Genomic DNA, 20904 nt, shown 5'->3' with positions numbered 1-20904 from the left:
TAAGATGTTTCTAAAACTATATGATTTCTTGGTAGATTTTTGTTTGCATGAAATTAAATTTTTGCCATTGATCATTATTCACTCCATGTATAGAAAGATAATTTTAGAATTATTTATTATCTTTCTTTATAGGATTTTGTTAGACTGAAATTATATTTTTGCCCTTGATCGTCATCCCACTTCCCTCTTCTATATAATAGAAAAAAAATATATTTATAAAAAAAACTAGATGGGTCTTGCCCATGCTTAGCACGGGCCCTAACAATTTTAGATTTTGATACGATTTTATTATGTTTGATCTACCTAGGACATATGTTTAAGACCTAATGTAGCAATAAACACTTTTAAATAATCATAATTTCAAAAACACAACGTACATTATCTAGTAACGAATCATATTTTTAACTTGTACGATTAAAATAAAAGAATCTAAGTCAAATCATATTTTTTAACTTGCATAATAAAAATAAAAGAATCTAAGTCAAACACGAAACAAGCAACGTGCGATATCATTTTTCATTCAAGGCTCAACAATAAATTCAACAGTATGTTGGTCAAACATTCACAATTTAGTATCCCTGTTCAAGGCTTATCGAACATAAATGAGCAATTAAATATCATGGTGCAGATATCAAAAGTGCACTTCAAAATATCTACATATAAAGCACATTCAGTCGCTATTCTTCAAGTACTGATCATTTATGTTATGCTACATAATCGCGAATCGATACATTATAAAGTAACTAGCATTACTACAAAAACGACTTTTCTTACCATCTCAATCAAAATTCAAGAAATGTTGTAACAAATAATGAAGAAGCTGTGATTGTACTCCACAAGATGTGATTAACTTTTGGAGAAGCAGAATTCTCTAAACATACCTTCAACAACCACTTCCATCTTCCCTCTCCAAACAATCATCGACAACCATTTCCATCTTCCCTTGATCAAGCTCAAGCTCATCACATCATTTTCTTCCTCATTATCAAAATGATTGCAAAATACCACGTGTTGAGTTAATTCTCTCTAATATCGAAGCGAAGGTCATAAAAATAATACTACGTCATAACAAACTTCACAACATCAATTCAAATGAAAATACAAATAAGTCATACCTTCCAACTTTATATTTTTTGCATAATTAAGTATGTGAAATGATAGCAGTAAAATAAACATGTGCATCCAACACTTCTTTTCAATTTTAAGACAACACATGTACATTATAAACGTCTTCACTCCAGTCATATGCATCTACCGTCAGATACTCCACTCATGCTAGATTATCAATCCACTTGCGAAGGATATAAAATTTTGCATGCAAATTTGGCTATTAGCCATTACCTGGTACCGAATATCAAATATTTCACAATAGAGAGTAAGAAATCTATAGCTTTCTAGTGCAAATATACGTTGATATCAAATGATACTTCGGTAATGAATGAGAAGCTAAATGCAAATGCAGACAAAGAGCCCGACTAAACACATCTATTCTCTAGAAACAAATTACATCGGGTAGGTTTTCTGCTTTATTTTCTCCTTTGTCTTGGAGAGGCAGATATACGTATGCAATGTAAGTCAAATCTATGGATGAATATCTTACATTAGGGGCTTTAAATGTCAATGATCCGAACCTATATCATTGTGGGCACCGTTAAATATACCAAGTGGAAAGAGAACACCAAAAATTTATTTATATTTTAAAAATTAAATAAATTAAGTTGTAAGCAAATATAGATATCTAGTGAGCTTAGAGCAATAAGCAAAAAGAAATGCACGCACAGGCAAAATAGTTTTTCACTCAAACTCAAAATTTAAATTTAACGAACATGCTTAGTGGGAAAATATCTACTGATAAACTATCCAAAAACATTCACCAAATGAGAGCCTATCACTCTTAAAAGAAGTACTAAACTTTCATTCAAATCTGGAGTACAAGTCCCTTTTTGGAAAAAAAAAACTAAAGGAAATTGAAACGCTAGAACAAAGTCACAATTCAACTCTTTAACAATTCTCATGATTATGCTTCCTCACTAGCCGTGAGAGAGTTTTCTTCAATACAATATGAGACAGATAAGAATCAGAACAAAATGAACAAACTTTGCAGCAATAATGTTTCAAAAGGACCAAATTCATGTAGTCTTTTTCTATACGTACTTGTTGAGACAAATTTAATTTCAGCTATCGATTTGCCTATTTAACTTTGCTGACAATTCTAGAGAAAACAAACTAAAAGAGAAAAGCTCACAAAAGTTGGGGAAACATGGAAGTTCATTTGGCGGAATGCTAACACCACGATGAAAATAATGCTCAAACAACAAACTAAACCTCCTTCCCCCTGAAGGAAACAAAAAGAATCATTAAACAAATTATAGGAGGAGAAAAATTTATTGGAAATGACAACCTTTAGCAAAAAAGAACCTTTTTTCCATCTTATAATTCTCCATTAGCACCGAGACATTGCAGATACTTCATAGCGAGTAGTACAAATCTTAAGAAGATTTTTCTTTTGTCAGGTAAAATCTCCATGGTCAGCAATCTAATATGCTACTTCAGTGAATTATGAAAAACAAGGGGATATGTACAAGCAAATCAACTAAAGTTACACTACACATATGTTGATACCTTAAGTGGTTGCAGTTGTTCTGTTATGCTGCAAAAGTGGCCATACATATTGGATAAGTAAAGTACATCACAAGTGTCATCATAACCACATTATACATTGATGTCAAGTGAGATGAAAAAAAATTTTAATAGCGTTATTTGGGTTAGTTAGGAGTAAATCTTGGTATTCATATCTGTTTTAACAGATGAGAGAACCAGAGAAGTACTTCTGCAACCCTCAAGCACAGAAATTCATAGCGACAATGTTGATATATAGAGAACTAAATTATTAAATTATTTATGGTGTCTTTTCTTTTTTATTTTTATAGAAAATAAAATTCTTTAAATAATAAAAAGATATTAGAAGAGGCACAAAGAGAAACCAAGCACCAACTGTATATACAAGCAAAGTAGTACGTAGTAGCAACTTAACAAAAATTTAAAACATTTCTTTGGATATTTACGTAGTAATTAAAACTGAACAAAAAGGTCTTGTCCACAAGAAAAAAGCAATACTCATAACTTATAAGCTTATTCTTATTCAATAGAGAATATTTCCATATTCATAGAAGAAAAACAAAGTAACAAATATCAAAGAGTACTCTGATTGCCTCATAGATAGACATGTACGGGAATTAAAGTAAATTTCTGAGCTAAAACTTAACAACATCATACAAAATATAATCAATAAAATGGGGTTTGGGGAGGGTTGGCTATATAATGATCCTACCCCTAGGGTAGAAAAACTGTTTCCGATAGATCCTAGACTTGAAAAAACATTAGATGCAAAATTGCAAATATGTCAAGAAGATACAATATCAATCTAAGGTGTCTGGCCAACCTGAATACTATAATCATGTCACGACCCAAAACGAGTCGTGAGTGACATCCACAATTAATCCCCAGGTGGGAGAACCAACGAATTGAACCCCAACTTACAAACTACAAGCATAATGTGAAAGCTCAAAAACTTACTAAATATATTTTTCCAAAACCTGAAAGTCATCACAACAAGGATATATAATCTCCAATTACCAAGTCTAAGAGTATCAAAGACACCAAAATAAATAAAATAAAGTAGCTTATGTCCAAAAACTAAGGACATTAGGTAATGATTGAGAAAATCCAACTCAAAGCTCGAATAAATAGCTCACCCTTAACCTGATATGCCGAGACTTGATAGAGCTGAGGGCGATTCAAATTCGTCGGTACACTTGTTGCACTCCATATAAGGAAAACAAAGAAAAATACAAGTATGGCTCAGTACGAGGCAACAAGTACTGAGTAAGTACCATTGACAAACCCAAAATAGTAACTAATATACAAAGAATAATAGTATAAAATCAACTATAGTACTTAGTAAGTGATAAGCAACAAACAACATGAACAAGTGACAACTAAAGCAAGTACGTAATCAATCACAATATCAAGAACACACGAGGACTCATGCCTCCACACCACATTCGGTGGGGAATGGTTTCTTTGAGATTGAGTACATTAAATTAATTCAATATCTTTTTCCTTTAATGTTATTGTGTCGGACGTGATACTCCCATCCAATTATACCGTGTCGGAAAGTTACATTCGATCCAATTATACCATCTCGGAACGTGACAATCCAATCCAATTATACCATGTTGGAATGTGATACTCGAATCCATGAATACTGTGTTTGAACATGACACTGCAATCTAAGAATAGTGTGTCGGAACATGACACTCCAATCTAGGAATACCGTTAATTTATCTTTTATTATCACCACTTTCAATTCATTGTTATATTATTTCATCAAGCCTTCTTTATTCAAGGTATCACTTAGATAAAGAGGTTCAAGATTATAAGATTCACGGTAGCAGGATTTCAGACCAATCACAAAACACACAACCAAGCCACCTAATCACACAATCAAGTACATAGAGAACTTCACAATATCATTCAATGCATATCAATCACTATTACGAGTTTACTATCAAATAGCATAAACTATAACCTACCTCCAGCGAAGAACTGAAGTCAAGCAAGCTAATTCCACAAACCTTTTCTTTTCTTTAATGCCTTTGAACGTTTTCAATCTATCACGTAAAAAAATAATTATAAGCAAACGAGACACTCATATTACTATATAGTGTAAACTCAATAACCCACTCAAATTTGTAATAGATTTTAAACTCTTGAGGTCAATTAATATGTAAGTATCCTATTTCTTAAACTTTAAGGGGTCGTTTGGTAGGGAGTAATTAGTAGAAATAGTCCAAGTATTATGTGTGATATTATTTAATACTATGTTTGGTATGAATTTTGGGTCAATCCATGGATTAGTTATACACCCCACATGGTATTAGAGGGTATATAACTAATACCTTCCATTTGGTGGTATTAGCTCTAATACCATGGGACTAATCTAGGAAAAGACAAAAATACCCCCTTAAATCCTTTTAATCATCTTGTTTATTTTTTTTGATTTTATATTTTATATTTATACTAATAAATTTATTTAAATAAATTAGCTTACAAAATTATTGTTTAGACATAAATTTTTTGTTTTTAAAATATGAATTATTTAATCTACTAATTATTATTATAAAATATTATAATCCGACTAATATGCTAATGTTGATATATGAATTTAAGAAAAATTCATAAATAAAATATTGTCTCTAATGGAAAGTCCACTAAAATTACACAAGTAGTCTGAAAGAAAAGTGTATACACCCACACACACACATCTCGTCTCGAGTATAAAAATAGTATAAATTATTTTGCTGTGTTTATTTTTTTTTATTTTATTTATGATAAAGAGTCTTTTTAAAATTTATTCATACAAACAAAGTTCTATAAATTTTCTCTATAAATCATTATAGTTGTGTGACCTTTTGAGATATTAACTTCAATTTATTAAGATGACAATTATTCATTCTCAAATAATTTAAGTGAAAAATATTGAACATGACAATAAAATTTCTATTTCCTAGCAAGTTAAAAATGTAATAAAAAGTAATATTCTTCATTAATTATCTACCTTGACTCAATTACATGAAATAGAAAATCTCATAATAACTCTAGGATATAATTGGAAAGAAATTTTTTCGTAAACTTTTAAACCACACACAAAATTAGGTAAGAAATAATAAACGAAACACTTGATAAAAATATTCCCTGCAGTACTAATTCCTGCATTACTAATTCATGCATTACTAATCCCTGCAATAATGATCTTTGTACCAAACGACTTCTAAATATAGGGTTAAGTTTTAACTACTCCAAATAATATAACTCTAATGAAATTCATATATATTATATCATACATTAATATTTAATTAACTATCTCAATATGTTAAAATTTAAATTATAATGTGATGAGTAAAAAAAAATGATAAACATTTAAATTTTAAAGCCACTGATTACCAAATCAATAGCGATACTGCATGAAACCTAAACTAAACTGATCCTTATGTGTCATAATGCACAAAATCAATGGTTGCACTAACATAATCTATTCCTCAATTTCAACAGTACACTACTAATATTGTATAATAATATATGATTGATTTCTTAACATCAGTTAACACCTCAATCTTTAATTTTTTTAATTATAATTTTATTACATTTTGCCATATCTAAATAGCACTAAGTTATAAGCCATTGGTTGAAATTAAATACAATTATTACTACAGTATAATAATATGCATTCCTATCACCAATCAATATGTATAGGATAATATTAAAGTTCGTCACCTCTTACCTGAAGGTAGTCATTTTTTTGATGCCGAACGCCTACTTCCTCTTTCTTTCTTCTACGAATTTTTTAGTACCCTAATTATTATATTTGCTTGATATAAAAATAGTGAAAATGACTCACTACTAATTGTAATATTATTTTCTTCAATCATAAACTAAATAAATTATTAAAATTATTTCACTAATTTCATAATTATAATTATGAATAGTCTAAAACACCAATTTAGAATCTATCGAAAAATATTTTATCAAATAAAAAGCTCTAGTACTTAAAACAACCAAATGGGTTGTTACATTAAATACCAATTTACCCATCTTTCGTCCTCGAACCATCAAAAAAGGTGAGCGTAAGAAGGAATAGTTGTCTCAACAATTCCTTCAAATTATTAGTACCCAAGATCTTGTATCAAATGAATCAACCAACCAATTGGAGATCTACACCTGCTTTCATACTATGCCTCAAATGGGGTCATCTTAATACTCTAATGATAAGTATTATTGTATTTAAACTCGATTAACAACAAAATAATTTTCACTAACCACCAAAGTTAATCGTATTCAATCCTCAACATGTTCTCAAGAACCTTGGCATAACCATTTGGTGAAATGTTTTCTCAAATAACCATTGATAAAATGTCAAAATTAATACGGGCTATAATAAGTAGTGAACTTGAAAATAACCCCACACACTCATAGTGCACACATCATAATAAATCTTATCAATATTGTCTTCTCATAACATAAACTTTTCACGAGCTTAAGTTATAAAAATATAATCTTTAGACATCAGGTACTCATCAAGGGAGAATCAAACTTATCTAATCCAAAGAAAAATTAAAAAAAAAAAAAGAAGAATCAAGTAACCACCCATCGAGCATTACACCGAAGCATACATAACCTCTAACTACATTGTCAAAATGATAGATTAGTAGCTATTATAAACAAACTTTAAGAATAACAAAACTAGACTCAATGGTCCTCACATTCAATCACACATAATTAGAAATGAACTCAATAAGTAGATTAATATTAAGAATGTCCGACAACTGTAAATATTAATGGTAGTGCTCATATAAATTTCCAAGAAAAGTGGTACATGTAGAACCACTAGAATATTTCAATCATATAAATTTCCAAGAAAAGTGGTACATGTAGAACCACTAGAATATTTCAATAACTCCAAGACAATACCATATGTCATCTTAGATAACCAAATCTATTCAAGTATCCTACCCAACCAAGAGGACATCGCATGATCAGTACACTCGACACACCACTAAGGATTAACCCACCAAAGTAAAAATACGTGTGAGCATAACTAAGGAATCATACCCGAAATCATTAACAGATGGAAATAAGTGGTCACATAAAATGTAGGGAACTAAAGTTGAATATTAAAAGATACTCCTTCCATAATTTCCATGTCAAATATTTACATCCATGTAACTCCATCTCTTTGATTTTAACCACCAACAATTAATTTGTCTAGTCCCCATTAATATCGTACATATACTTGATTCATTGAACCCCACAAACTTCTCATAGTACTCCATTAAATCCAATACTCTTGATACTAACAAACATCATAACCACACCCGTCATTTACCTTACTCTCAACCATCACTAGTATCAAAGTTTTCTTAGCAAACACATTATCTCCTCTAAAATTTTTAAGTTATGGCTCCCTCTCTTTCTATTTGAACATTCCATGATAGATACGAGTCACACCCAAGGCTGGTAGAACTAATTTAAAATCTAATAATATTCTTCCATCAAGATAGACCTACTGAACCAAACACAATGTCGACTCTACACAATCTTTCATATACCTAGTTTAAAGTACGATTCAGACCATTATATACCTTATACCAATACTTAACGAATTCTTTATCATTATAATAAGTTTATATACTATTATCACATAACCTCTATTTACTATAAAGTGTCTATGTAACACATCACATCAGTGTGTAGTCCCATTTAAAATAGTAGTTTCAATTCCTTCAATTCGATAACCATGTATAACTGTTGGTCCATACTATTGCACATATACAAGTCACCTACCATTATTTCAATAATTTAGCCCCACATAACAAAACATAATATTACACACATCATTGGATGTCACCAAGACCAAAACTCAATCTTTATTTAAGTCGATGATAAATTCCTAGTATGTTTGTACCGAACTAGTTCACATCTTAAAGCTATATCTAATCTTTTATGCAAAAATCAATACAATCTTCAACTACAAATCAAGGATTATACGAGAGGTCTTATTTCTTTATTTTTCTTAAATTATTTCCATGACACAAAAATTTAAATATCATGAACTCTTTAATACACCAGACTGTAGTTCCTCTTGCTGGCTCGCTTGCCAATCTTATTATGTGGCCAAAACTCTTGACAATTTTTTTTACTTTAGCCTTTAAATCAATACATTACGTGAATCCCCCTTAGGTCGTTCAACCCTCAAAAGTAATCAAATTTTCTACTCAAACTATGCACAAGTCCTTCCAAATGCTCCATACTCAATACAATTGATCATTTCTTATCTTACGATTTCATACCTTGATAAACTACACCACTACAAATGTATACTTACTGTTTGAAATTTTGAATTTTAAATTAAACTACCCCCCTTATCTATCAATATTAGCTCATAACTTGAAGATTTTTATGACTGTGTATCTTAGCTTATTAGCGCCTTTCTATCGACCTTACCATATCCTTCACTAAAAATTCAACCATACTCATTAATAAATTAAACACTACAACATAATTTATCACTCCACTCAAAAGTACATTTTTAGTCCTTGCAATCAGATAAAATATTTCTGCTCTCACCCGTTTTTTAAGGCTACACATTCCATAAATTTTAACTTATTATAATTATGACTAAAGCTCCTTTAAATTCTATCTGAGTGATACCCCTACATGTCCTTAAACTTTTCATACAACCGCATTACCCACTAAATAGTAGAAAATCACAACCTTAGATACTCACAAGTCTTTATTACCATACAAAATTAATTTAAATAAAAAATCCTTATTATATAGTTTCATCTCAATCACTACTCCTCACAAACTCTCTTTTATTTCATCATGCTCAATTCGCCTTTGTCTTCCCCACGAAGTGAACCTTGACACCTTAAACTCAGGTGTACTGATCAAATTTAAGGGACTAACCAAATTTTATAAGCACTTTCTTACTAAAATTTTCAATTTCCTTCACCCAAGTATACTCAATAGGATTTTCTGCCTCGATAAGTTTATCATTTAAGTATCAATCTATCATTTGAAACTTAAGATAAAATCACGTCCTTATTTAGAACCCTCAAGATACATTTCACAACCTAAATGTGTTAATATTTTATCAAAGATCCATCACTAAAATTTTCTAAAAATTAAAATAAAATAATGCTCAATCCAAGCGCACGTAGTAATAAACTAGTTTGTTTCTCAAATATTAAAGAAACACCGAATCTCATTATCTAAACATGACATTTTACTAATAACTCTTTAAGCAGTTAGTATTCACACTTGAAAATTTACGTATTCATTTCCACATCTTACCTACCAAGAAGATCGTACACCAATAGCCAACATATTTCTAGAAATTTAATCAATCCTTAATGAGTTTTTCTAAAGTCCTAAAGCCTCTCGAAGAAAAGTAAAGGCCTCCCCATACCGTTCTGGAAGACTCTACTGTACATGTACTTGTGTCATCAGATCACCGAACCTAATGCTCTAATACCAAGTTTGTCACGACTCAAAATGAGTCGTGAGTGACATCCACACTTAACCCCCAGGTTGGATAACCAACGAATTGAACCCCAACTTACAAACTACAAGCATAATGCGGAAGCTCAAAAACTTACTAAATATCTTTTTCCAAAACCTGAAAGGCATCACAACAAGGACAATTAATCTCCAATTACTAAGTCTAAGAGTATCAAAGACACCAAAATAAATGAAATAAAGTAGTTCATGTGTCCGGAAACTAAGGACATCAGGTAATGACTGAGAGATTCCAATCCAAACTCGAATGAATAGCTCACCCTTGAACCTGATATGCCGAAACTTGATAGAGATGAGGGCTTTTCAAATTTTTTGGTACACTTGTTGCACTCCATATAAGGAAAACAAAGAAAAATACAACTAGGGCTCAGTACGAGGCAACAAGTACTGAGTAAGTACCATCGACAAACTCAAATAGTAACTAATATACAAACAATAATAGTATAAAATCAACTATTGTACTTAATAGCTGATAGGCAACAAACAACATAAACAAGTGACAATTGAAGCATGTACTAATCAATCACAATATCAAGAACACACGAGGACTCATGCCTCCACACCACGTTCGTTGGGGAATTGGTTCTTTGAATTGAGCACATTAAATTAATTCAATATTTTTTCTTTTAATGTTAATGTGTCGGAATGTGACACTCCGATCCAATTATATCGTGTCGGAACGTGACACTCCGATCCAATAATACCGTGTCAGCATGTGACACTCCGATCCAATTAGACAGTGTCGAAATGTGACACTCCGATATAAGAATATTGTATCGGAATGTGACACTTAGATCCAAGAATACTGTGTCGGAACGTGACACTATGATCCAAAAATATCGTGTCAAAACGTGACAGTATGATCCAAGAATACTGTTAATTTATCTTTATTATCACCACTTTCTATTCATTGTTATATTATTTCATCAAACCTTCTTTATTCAAGGCATCACTTCGATAAATGTTCAAGAATATAAGTTTCACGATCTCAGAATTTCAGACCAATCACGAAATACACAACCAAGCCACCTAATCACACAATCGAGTACATAGAGAACTTCACAATATCATTCAATACATATCAATCACTATTAAGAGTTTATATCAAATAGCATAAATCATAACCTACCTCCACCGAAGAACCGAAGTCAAGCAAGCTAATTCCACAAACCTTTTCTTTTTTTCAATGCCTTTAAATGTTTTCAATCTATCACGTAAAAAATATTTATAAGCAAATGAGTCGTACACACTCATATTACTATATAGTGTTAACTCAATAACCCACCCAAATTTGTAATAGATTTTCAACTCTTGAGGTCAATTAATATGTCAAGTCTCCTATTTCTTAAACATTAAATGTAGGGTTAAGTCTTAACTACTCCAAATAATATAACTCTAATGAAATTCATATATATTATATCGTACACTAATATTTAATTAACTATCTTAATATGTAAAAATTTAAATTATAATGTGATAACTAGAAAAAATAATGATAAATATTTAAATTTGAAAGCCACGATCACGAAATCATTAGTGATACTTCATTAAACCTAAACAATAACTCATTCTTATGTGATGTAATGCACAAACTCAATGGTTGCACTAACATAATCTATTTCTCAATATCAACAGTACACTACTAATATTATATATGATGATTTCTTACCATTAGTTAGCAGCTCAATCTTTAGTTTTCTTTTTATTATAAATTTATTTCATTCTGCCATAACTAAATAGCACTAAGTTATTAACCATTGATTGAAATTACATGCAATTATCACTATAATGCATTCCTATCACCAATCAATATGCATAGCATAATATTAAAGCTCGTCACCTCTTATTGAATGTAATCGTTTTGTTGATGCCGAGCGCCTTCTTCCTCTTTCTTTCTTCTACGGATTTTTCTACTACCTAATTATTATATTTGTTGGATATAAGAATAGCGAAAGTGACTCAATACTTATTGTAGTATTATTTTCTTTAATCACAAACTAAATAAATTATTAAAACTACCTCACTAATTTCATAATTATAATTATGAATAGTCCAAAACACTCATTTAAAATCTATCAAAGTATTTTATCAAATATAAAGCTCTAGTACTCAAAACAACCAAATGGATTGTGACAAATCATAAGATAAGTTGCCTCATTATATTCGGTTTCAAATAGTTACGATATTACTTTCATTACACATTTTAGTTATATTTTTAATTTAAGAGACAATATGCTATAGGAAGATGTATGCATAGATGTTGCAAGTATCTTTCATCGGCAGGTATAATAGTTCATTTCTCATAAGCGCACATTTTAGTATTTGAGAGGAAGAGAGCTCAATACATCATTATTCTTAATGATAGTGTGCATTTTATTTTAGGAGAATCAAGTAGAAGAAGAGATATGATGTGCAAGTTAAAAGGAATAGTTAATTGTCTAGTTATTGAAAAGTAACACCACAACCAGATAGTCACAACTGAGTATTTCAAATTGTGTCCAAGATAAAAAAAAATATTTTTTTCTGGCAGGATATATTACATATCATTGTTGTAAAAACAACAACTACAGATTGTTTTCTTACATTATAAGAAAAATGAAATCAAACGATTAACTCTAACAATAAAAATCATGCCAATAAGAATCTTTGTTAAAAGGATCATATGTATAAACTACCAGCCTGATTAGACTTTGAGAAGGTCATTTGCTACATAAATTATAGTCTTCAATCACAAGTTTCATCCAGCATTGGAGGATCTCGATCCTGAAAAAATAATGAAATGTCACACATAACTTTTTGAAGCAAGACTTTCTAAGAAAACATTTTATAATGTTTTTTACACTAATATAAGAAATAAGTATATAACATTCCATAACTTTATGAGATGTAATATTGATTATTGTTGGAACATAGAGAAAAGAACTTGTGAACTCAATAGCCCTCACCTATTGTATGACATACTAAGAAAATCGCATAATTGCATGTTGCTTGCTCAAACAAAATATACAACCTATTCTTTCCCGTTTCATTTCAATAAAATTCTGAAAGTCCGCTGCTTCGACTTGAATGACCATGTAATTGTGCGAGAAAGATGCAGACCAGCTAGAGCAACTGAACTAGGTCAGTAAAATCATGGCGATGTTAATATCTACGGGACTACAACAACATGAACATCAATAAGTTACAAAGTATTTGACTCAAAGAGGCAAGATTGAAAAATTAGGCGGTACACATATTCACAAACAACTTGTTATTGACAACAAATACAAAGGTAGGTTTTTGTCTATCAACATTAACGTATCAAGATCAAGTCTTTTACCATATTTCAGTTTTAAAAAAAAGATTATATCACCAACAAATTATTAATACATAATAAGATTAATAAAAAGATAAGAACCAAAAAAGAAGATCTCAAGAAAAATAAAAGAAAGGTTGCCAAAGAAATAGCGGCACAACCCTTGCTAAGAAAACAAAGCAAAGAAAGAAGGTGTCCATTTTTCCGCTGCTTAGTAGCTAGAAACTGAAAAGCCACTGCTACATATAAATTTTGTCCCGTGATTTATGACAAACTTAATGGTAGACTCTTTACACACTCATATAGTTAAATCTCTAAAGTTCATTCATCACCTCTATTATTTGTAGTTGATGATGTAACAAACTCAGGGACCTTGTGAAGGTACCTGGTTCTCAACTTGAATAGTTCGTTGACTGCCAGCTGGAGAAGGTATAGAAAGTTGGTGCACAGTTCCCAACTACGTCAGAAACGTCAGACCTTTTCAACCAATGGCAGGGGTTTAAGGAAATTGACTTGTCTATACAATGTCATCTTTCCACACATTGCTCTTTAGTTTTGCAACTTGAAAAAGCACATTCAAGAACTCTTTCAAAGGTTTAAGAAAATCAATGAGAAGAATCATTCGAGAACAACCTAAACTCAGGCGTAGATTGTGCAGTTGTTTGAGAATATATTTTTTCGGTCTTACATTGTAATCTGATCCTAAATCTATAAAGGAATCAATGTAGTTTGATTTGAAATTCTAAGATAGTTAGTTGAACCAATTTAGTGGGTAACCGTTGTGTTGCTTAGAAAATTCTAAGTTGTCTAGAGTGATAACTTAGTGGGTAGAATAACATCTACTTAGGCTCATCAAGCAATAGAGTTATTGCTTATTGGTGAGATTAAAAACTTTTTCTCACATTTGTGCAACCGGTTTACTTTTGCTTGTGAAGATTAGTGAAGCGGTTGTGAAAATCCTGTGAGACAGGTCGTGATTTTACTCCCTTGAGCAATGAGGTTTCCACGTAAAACTCCTCCATTGTTAAACTGTATTTACCTTATGTTATATCCTTATTTTTGTGTCAATGGACCTGGTCCATTGACTGATAATGGACAAACATATTCTAACAAGTGGTATCAGAGCAGGTACTCTCTATCTGGTTAACACCAAGAGAGTGAATACTGTTGTAGAATGGCTGCTCCACTTAATATGGAAGAGGGTCAGTCTTCAACAATACTCCCTCGTTTCAATGACCACCTTTATAGTTGGTCGAAGTGAGAATGCATGACTTCCTTATGGCTGAAGACAGTGAACTATGGGACATTGTCTTAGATGGACCCTTCATCCCTATGATTGCAGAGAAAGATGGTGAAAACACTAGGCTTGTTCCAAAGCCTAGACGAAAATATGATGAAGTTGATAGGAAGAATATTGAAAAGGGGTACAAAACAAAGAAACTTCTTGTCTGTGGTATAGGACCTGATGAGTTCAATCGTGTCTCAGCTTGTAAATCTACAAAAGAGATCTGGGATTGCATAAAAACAAACCATGAGGGAACTAAACAAGTAAAAGAGTCAAAGATTGATATGCTCACATCTTTGTATGAAAATTTCAAAATGAGAGAAGGTGAAACTATTCATGAATTGTTCACTAAACTGTCATCCATCACAAATGAGTTGAGAAGTCTTGGAGAACCTATCAGTATGAGTAAGCAAGTTAGGAAAGTGCTTCAATCCTTCCCAAGTCTTGGGAAAGTAAGGTTGATGTTATTACTGAAGGAAAGGACCTGAAAGTGTTAACAATGGATACTCTCATTGGAAATCTAAAGACTCATGAGATGAACCGAAGTCATAATCAGTCAAAGAAGGAAGTCAAGAAAGATAAGTCCTTGATGCGGAAATACAGATCTGAAGAGGACTCCAGTGATGATGATGATATGACTTACCTCATCAAGAGGTTTCAGAAGATTGTGAGGAAAAACAAAGGTTTTAGAAAGGGAGCAAATGTTTCTCGAACTGCAACTCAAAATTATACTTGTTACAAGTGTGGAAAAGCTGGACACTTTATAAGAGAGTGTCCATTACTCAAATCTAAAAACAAAGAATATCAAAAACCAATAGGTGCTAAAGAAAAGCGAAGGGACCTGGTAGTCAGTAAGAATGATCGAAAAGCTGCTGCTGACTATGTGGTCAAGAAAGCTCTTGCTGCATGGGGAGACTCTTCAAGTGACTCAGAAGATCTTGATGAACCAAATGATGTGTCAATGGTTGTGGTTCATGAAGAGGAAACCATATTCAATGAGATGTTTGCTTCCATGGCTCATTCAGAAAATGAAGATGATGAGGATAAGGTAACTCTTCTGGATATGAAACATGATCTGAATACCGATTCTCTTAAAAATTGAGAACATTAGCAAATGTTATGATTGATTCAGTTATTGAGTTAAATTCTGAAAGAGATATTATGAATGTTGAGCTTGAAAGTTTAAATGAAATAGAGATAAAATGGATAAGAAAATGCTGAAAATTGAAGATAAAATAGTTGTTCTGGAATTTGACAAAAATGAACTTAAAAAACAGTTTCATCTGATAAATGAGAAAGCTGAAAAGCAAAAAAGAAAGTCTAATGGTTTAGAAGTTGAGCTTGAAGAAAAACTGAAAACCTCTGAGACTAATCTTGGTTTGGCTTTGGAAAGGAGCAATATCTTAGAAAGAGATATTGTCAAACTTAAAGATGAACTTGAAAAATCTCTTAAGTGGAAAAAATCTTCTAAGCTACTTTCAAACATAACAAATCAAGTTAATTTCAACAAGAAGGGTCTAGGAAGTTTGAATATTACTCCTCCTTTCAATCCTCACAACAAATATGTATTTGTGTCTGTCAATTTGTTGTGCCTTCATTTGTGGTAAAAATGGGAATTTAAAAGAAGAGTGTACTGCCTGAAGAAAGTCACATGAAAGACTTTCAAAGTATACAAAAAAGCCAATGGTTTCAAAAGAGAGACCTTGTCCCACAAAACAATTCTCAACCAAAAGCTTTTCAAAGAAAGGACTTGATTCTGCTAAAAGATCCTTTGTCAAAAAGAACCTGAAACTACCTCATTGGGATAGAAACACTTTGATCACTTCTTTGTCTGCTTTTTGGGAACTCAAATTTAAATGGGTTCCCAAGCCTAACAAGTGATTCTTGTTGTAGGTGAGTGAGAGGAGCAGCAGGCAGTGTTCATACATGGACAGTGGATGCTCTAAACATATGACTGGTGATATAAAAAAATTCCTCTCACTCAAGGCATTTCAACGAGGAGGTGTCTGTTTTGGTGATGGAAAGAAGGGGTACATTTTAGGTGTTGGTAAAGTAAGATAATCGCTTGGGGAATCAATTGACAACGTGTATCATGTCAGTGGGTTGAAGTATAGTCTTTTGAGTGTGTCTCAAATTTTTGACAAGGGAAATGAAGTGATGTTTACATCTGAGAAGTGCACTGTAGTTAATCTAACTACAAAGAAAGTGGTTCTTACTGCTCATAGAAGTAAAAACATGTATGTGGCTAACTTAAAACATCTCATGGAGATGATCTGACATGTCTTAGTGCTCAAAATGAAAATGTCGATCTGTGGCATCGAAGACTGGGGCATGTGAGCTCATCTTTATTGAATAAACTGATTTCTAAGGACCTCGTCCTGGGTCTGCCAAAGTTGAAATTTTGTGAAAGTAAAATTTGTGAAACCTATGTCAAAGGAAAACAAATCAGATCATCCTTCAAGCCAAAGAAGCAAGTAACCTCATCGAGAGTATTGGAGCTTCTACACATGGATTTATGTGGACCTTTGAAGGTTCAAAGTAGAAGTGGAAAGAAATACATTCGGGTGATAGTTAATGACTACTCAAGGTACACATGGACAAGGTTCTTAAGATCAAAAGCAGAAACACCGGAAGAATTGATAGTGTTTTTCAAAATGATTCAGACAAAGTTGAATCAAGTGATTGTTGGAACTAGGTCTGATCATGGAACTGAGTTTGAAAACTCAAAAATTGATCAATTATGTATGAAAAATGGCACGAGTCACAAGTTTTTTGCTCCAAGAACTCCCCAGCAAAATGGAGTAGTGGAAAGGAAAAACAAAACCTTGGTAAATATTGCAAGGACCATGATTATTGAGTCAAATCTTCCTCAAAGTTTTTGGGTTGAAGCAATCAACACAGCATGTCATGTGACTAACAGATTTGATAAGGTCTTCACTGAATAAGACTCCCTGTTAATTACTCAACAACAGAAAACCTATGTTGATCTACCTTAGGGCATTTGGATCAAATGTTTTCTTTTGAACAATGGAAAGGATGATCTAGGAAAGTTTGATTCTAGAAGTGATTAAGGAGTGTTTGTAGGATATTCTTCATCAAGTAAAGAATACAGAGTTTTCAACAAGAGAACTCAATGTATTGAAGAAAGTATTCATGTTGTGTTTGATGAAGATGAAATCTGAAAGGTGCTGCATCAAATGATGAAGATGAGTTAATTGAGCTGTTTAATTCTCAGAAAATTGAAGAAAGTGAAGCTGATGTAAATGAACAGTTGGGGATTAACAATGCTGATCAAAGCTCATCTGAGAAGGCTGATGAAGTTGAAAATGTGAAGAGGAACCTGGTACCATTGTGAACTCAAGTCAGAATATATCAAACTCTCTATAAAATGAAGAATTCCTTGAAGAAGAGGAGCATACTGATCAACTAAACCAGTTGACCTTGAGACCAGGATGGAAACACAGCTCATCACATCCACTTGATAATCTCTTCTCACCTCTGAACTCTAGAATTCCCACTAGATCAAAAACAAGAAATCTAGTTTCATTCTTAGCGTTTATATCATCAATTGAGCCTAAGAATGTGAAAGAGGCATTAGGTGATGCATATTGGATAAATTCAATGCAAGAAGAACTCCATCATCTTAAAAGAAGTAAGGTGTGGTACCTGGTTCCTCGACCTATTGACAAAACAGTTATAGGAACCAGATGTGTTTTTTAGAAACAAACTTGATGAAAATGGTATGATTACTAGAAAAAAATCCAGATTAGTTGTTCAAGGATACAATCACTTGGAAGGTATATACTATGATTTAACCTTTGTTCCTGGTGCAAGGATGGAGGCTATCAGAATTCTCATAGCCTTTGCACCATTCATGGGATTCAAGCTATATCAAATGGATGTCAAGAGTCCTTTCCTATATGGAGACTTCATAGAGGAGGTGTTTTTTAAACAACCTCTTGGGTTTGAGGATGCTGAGTTACCAGATCATGTGTTCAAATTGAATAAGGCTCTGTATGGTTTAAAACAAGCTCCTAGATCTTGGTATGAATGACTGTCAAAGTTTCTATTGATAAATGGGTTCAAAAGAGGGAAAATAGATAGTACCTTGTTCTTATTAAAAAGAGAACAGGAATTGCTTATTATACAGGTATATGTGGATGATATTATCTTTGGAGCTACACCGAAGCATTTGTGTGAAGAATTTTCATCATTAATGGGAAATGAGTTTGAGATGAGCATGATGGGTGAATTGACCTTCTTTCGTGGGCTACAAATAAAGCAATCATCAAATGGAATCTCAATAAGTCAGGAGAAGTACATTAACAATCTGTTGAAGAAATTCAATATGTTTGATTCTAAATCTATCGATACTCATACGGGAACAAACTCCAAGATTATAGCAGATGAATCTGATTCTCTTGTGAATCAAACCATGTATACGGGAATCATAGGATCCTTTTATTGTATCTGACTGCTAGCAGACTTGATATCATATATAGTGTTGGAATGTGTGCTAGATTCCAAGAATGTCCTCGTGATTCACATTTGAAGGCTGCAAATAGGATTCTAAGATATTTGAAGAAGATAGGGGACCTGGTCCTTTTCTACCCAGAAGGTGACACTTTTAATATTATTGGTTTTGCAGATGCTGATTTCGCTGGTTATCAAGTTGACAGGAAAAGCACTTCAGGGATGTCTCATTTTCTTGGATCTTCACTTATGGATAACTAAGAAACAGAATTTAGTATCTCTTTCAACAGCTGAAGCTAAATATGTAGCAGCTGTTGCATGTTGTTCACAATTGTTGTGGATCAAACAACACTTAGAGGATTTAAGAGTAATCATCAAGGTCATACCTCTTATGTGTGACAATACTAGTGTAGTCAGTATGGGAAAGAATCCTGTTCACCACAAGAGAACACATTGATGTTAGACATCATTTTTTGATAGACAGTGTTGAAAAAGGAAACATTGTGCTTACATATTGTCCAATGGAGGAACAAATTGCATATATCTTCACCAAGGCTCTTAGAAAAGATCAATTTGAGAGTAATAGGTGAAAGTTGGACATGATGAACAATCTATAAAGTGGAAGGTTGAAAAGAGATATGTAAGTGCATATAAAAAGGGAAAAGAGAAAGTGGTGGGAGACGTGTCTAAAAGGAGACCTATTACTAGATCTGATGCCAAAAAGATGATGGTTGATGCTCTGAAAGCCAGTGCTGAGTCTACAGCAGAAAACAGGAGTACTAGAACGTTCAAAGTGTCCAATTTTAAACTGCCTGAATCTGGTGTGATAGATGTGTCTTCTGAAGAAATAGAAAAGGGATACAGGAAGAAGAGGTCAGAAAAGACAAAACCAAGAGGAACCAAACAAGCTGAGCAAACAAAATCCACAAAGGAGACTGCTAAAGCATATAGGAAAAGGTCACAGGGACCTGGTACACAAGGGAAAATTGAAGAGCAGGTCAACAAACAAAAGATTGTTGAAAATCTGAGGAAGCAGTCTCTACTAGATGGCAGGGTTTTTGATATGGGTATAATTAATCTTTCTAGAATGGACTCACTTCATGACATGGTTCAGATTCAGTCTTGGATGCATCTTTTCTATCAAAAATCTCCCATTCTTCATGAAGAGGAAATGTGAGAATTTTACCGTAACATTCAATTGCAGGAAGACGGAAGTGTCAATACCAGATTAAATGACATTGTTGTTCACCTTGACGAGACTCTGTTGGGAAAAATTCTTAGGGTACCTCGAGATGGTACCAGGTCTGTGGTAGGGAAAATGTCTTCTGTTGAATTTGTGACACTATGTTTGAAGCTTCCTACTACAAAATGTGCAGGGCTATTTAAGGAAGTGATGAAAAAGGAGTATTAGTTAGTTTTTGAATTTGTCAACAAAACTCTCCTTACGTGAACTGAAAAGAGGACCTCAACAACTTCTATTTATTTGTATAGGATATGGATACTTTCTCACTGAAGTATTCAAATACTTTAACATTCCGCTGGGTGTGGGAAAGGTCAGTACAGTGAAGCAAGCCTTTTCATAGACAACCTTGGTTGAATGTGAGTGCATTAAAGGGAAGGGAAATCCCAAGAGCAAAATGACTCAACTCATTGAAGAACAGGACCAACTCAAGCATGAAGTTGAAGAACTAACTATGAGGCTGAGTGGCAA

At 32.6% G+C, this 20904-nt stretch overlaps 2 protein-coding genes and 1 long non-coding RNA gene across 3 annotated transcripts; 2 read left to right on the top strand and 1 right to left on the bottom strand.

Annotated features, from left to right (window-relative positions):
* Positions 1 to 595: 595 nt before the first annotated feature.
* Positions 596 to 2616, bottom strand: LOC104645148 (uncharacterized). The gene is made up of 2 exons (XR_739014.3): positions 2419 to 2616; positions 596 to 2335 (listed from the first exon to the last, which is right to left on the bottom strand). It is a non-coding gene; the product is annotated as an uncharacterized lncRNA (long non-coding RNA).
* Positions 2617 to 14698: 12082 nt separating this feature from the next.
* Positions 14699 to 15208, top strand: LOC138340335 (uncharacterized). The gene has a single exon (XM_069292050.1). It carries the CDS (start codon positions 14699 to 14701, stop codon positions 15206 to 15208), a length of 510 nt encoding a protein of 169 aa, XP_069148151.1.
* Positions 15209 to 15219: 11 nt separating this feature from the next.
* Positions 15220 to 15822, top strand: LOC138340334 (uncharacterized). The gene has a single exon (XM_069292049.1). It carries the CDS (start codon positions 15220 to 15222, stop codon positions 15820 to 15822), a length of 603 nt encoding a protein of 200 aa, XP_069148150.1.
* Positions 15823 to 20904: the final 5082 nt, after the last annotated feature.

This window comes from Solanum lycopersicum, chromosome 12 (genome assembly GCF_036512215.1).
Source record: "Solanum lycopersicum chromosome 12, SLM_r2.1".
In the NCBI taxonomy this organism is placed as follows: domain Eukaryota; kingdom Viridiplantae; phylum Streptophyta; class Magnoliopsida; order Solanales; family Solanaceae; genus Solanum; species Solanum lycopersicum.
The sequence above is the reverse complement of the archived record's forward strand: the minus strand, read 5'-3'. Positions and strand labels throughout refer to the sequence as shown.

Bases quoted from the DNA above. Each gene is read 5' to 3' on its own strand.
- LOC138340335 (XM_069292050.1), top strand. From the start codon at position 14,699: ATGCATGACTTCCTTATGGCTGAAGACAGTGAACTATGGGACATTGTC.
- LOC138340334 (XM_069292049.1), top strand. From the start codon at position 15,220: ATGGATACTCTCATTGGAAATCTAAAGACTCATGAGATGAACCGAAGT.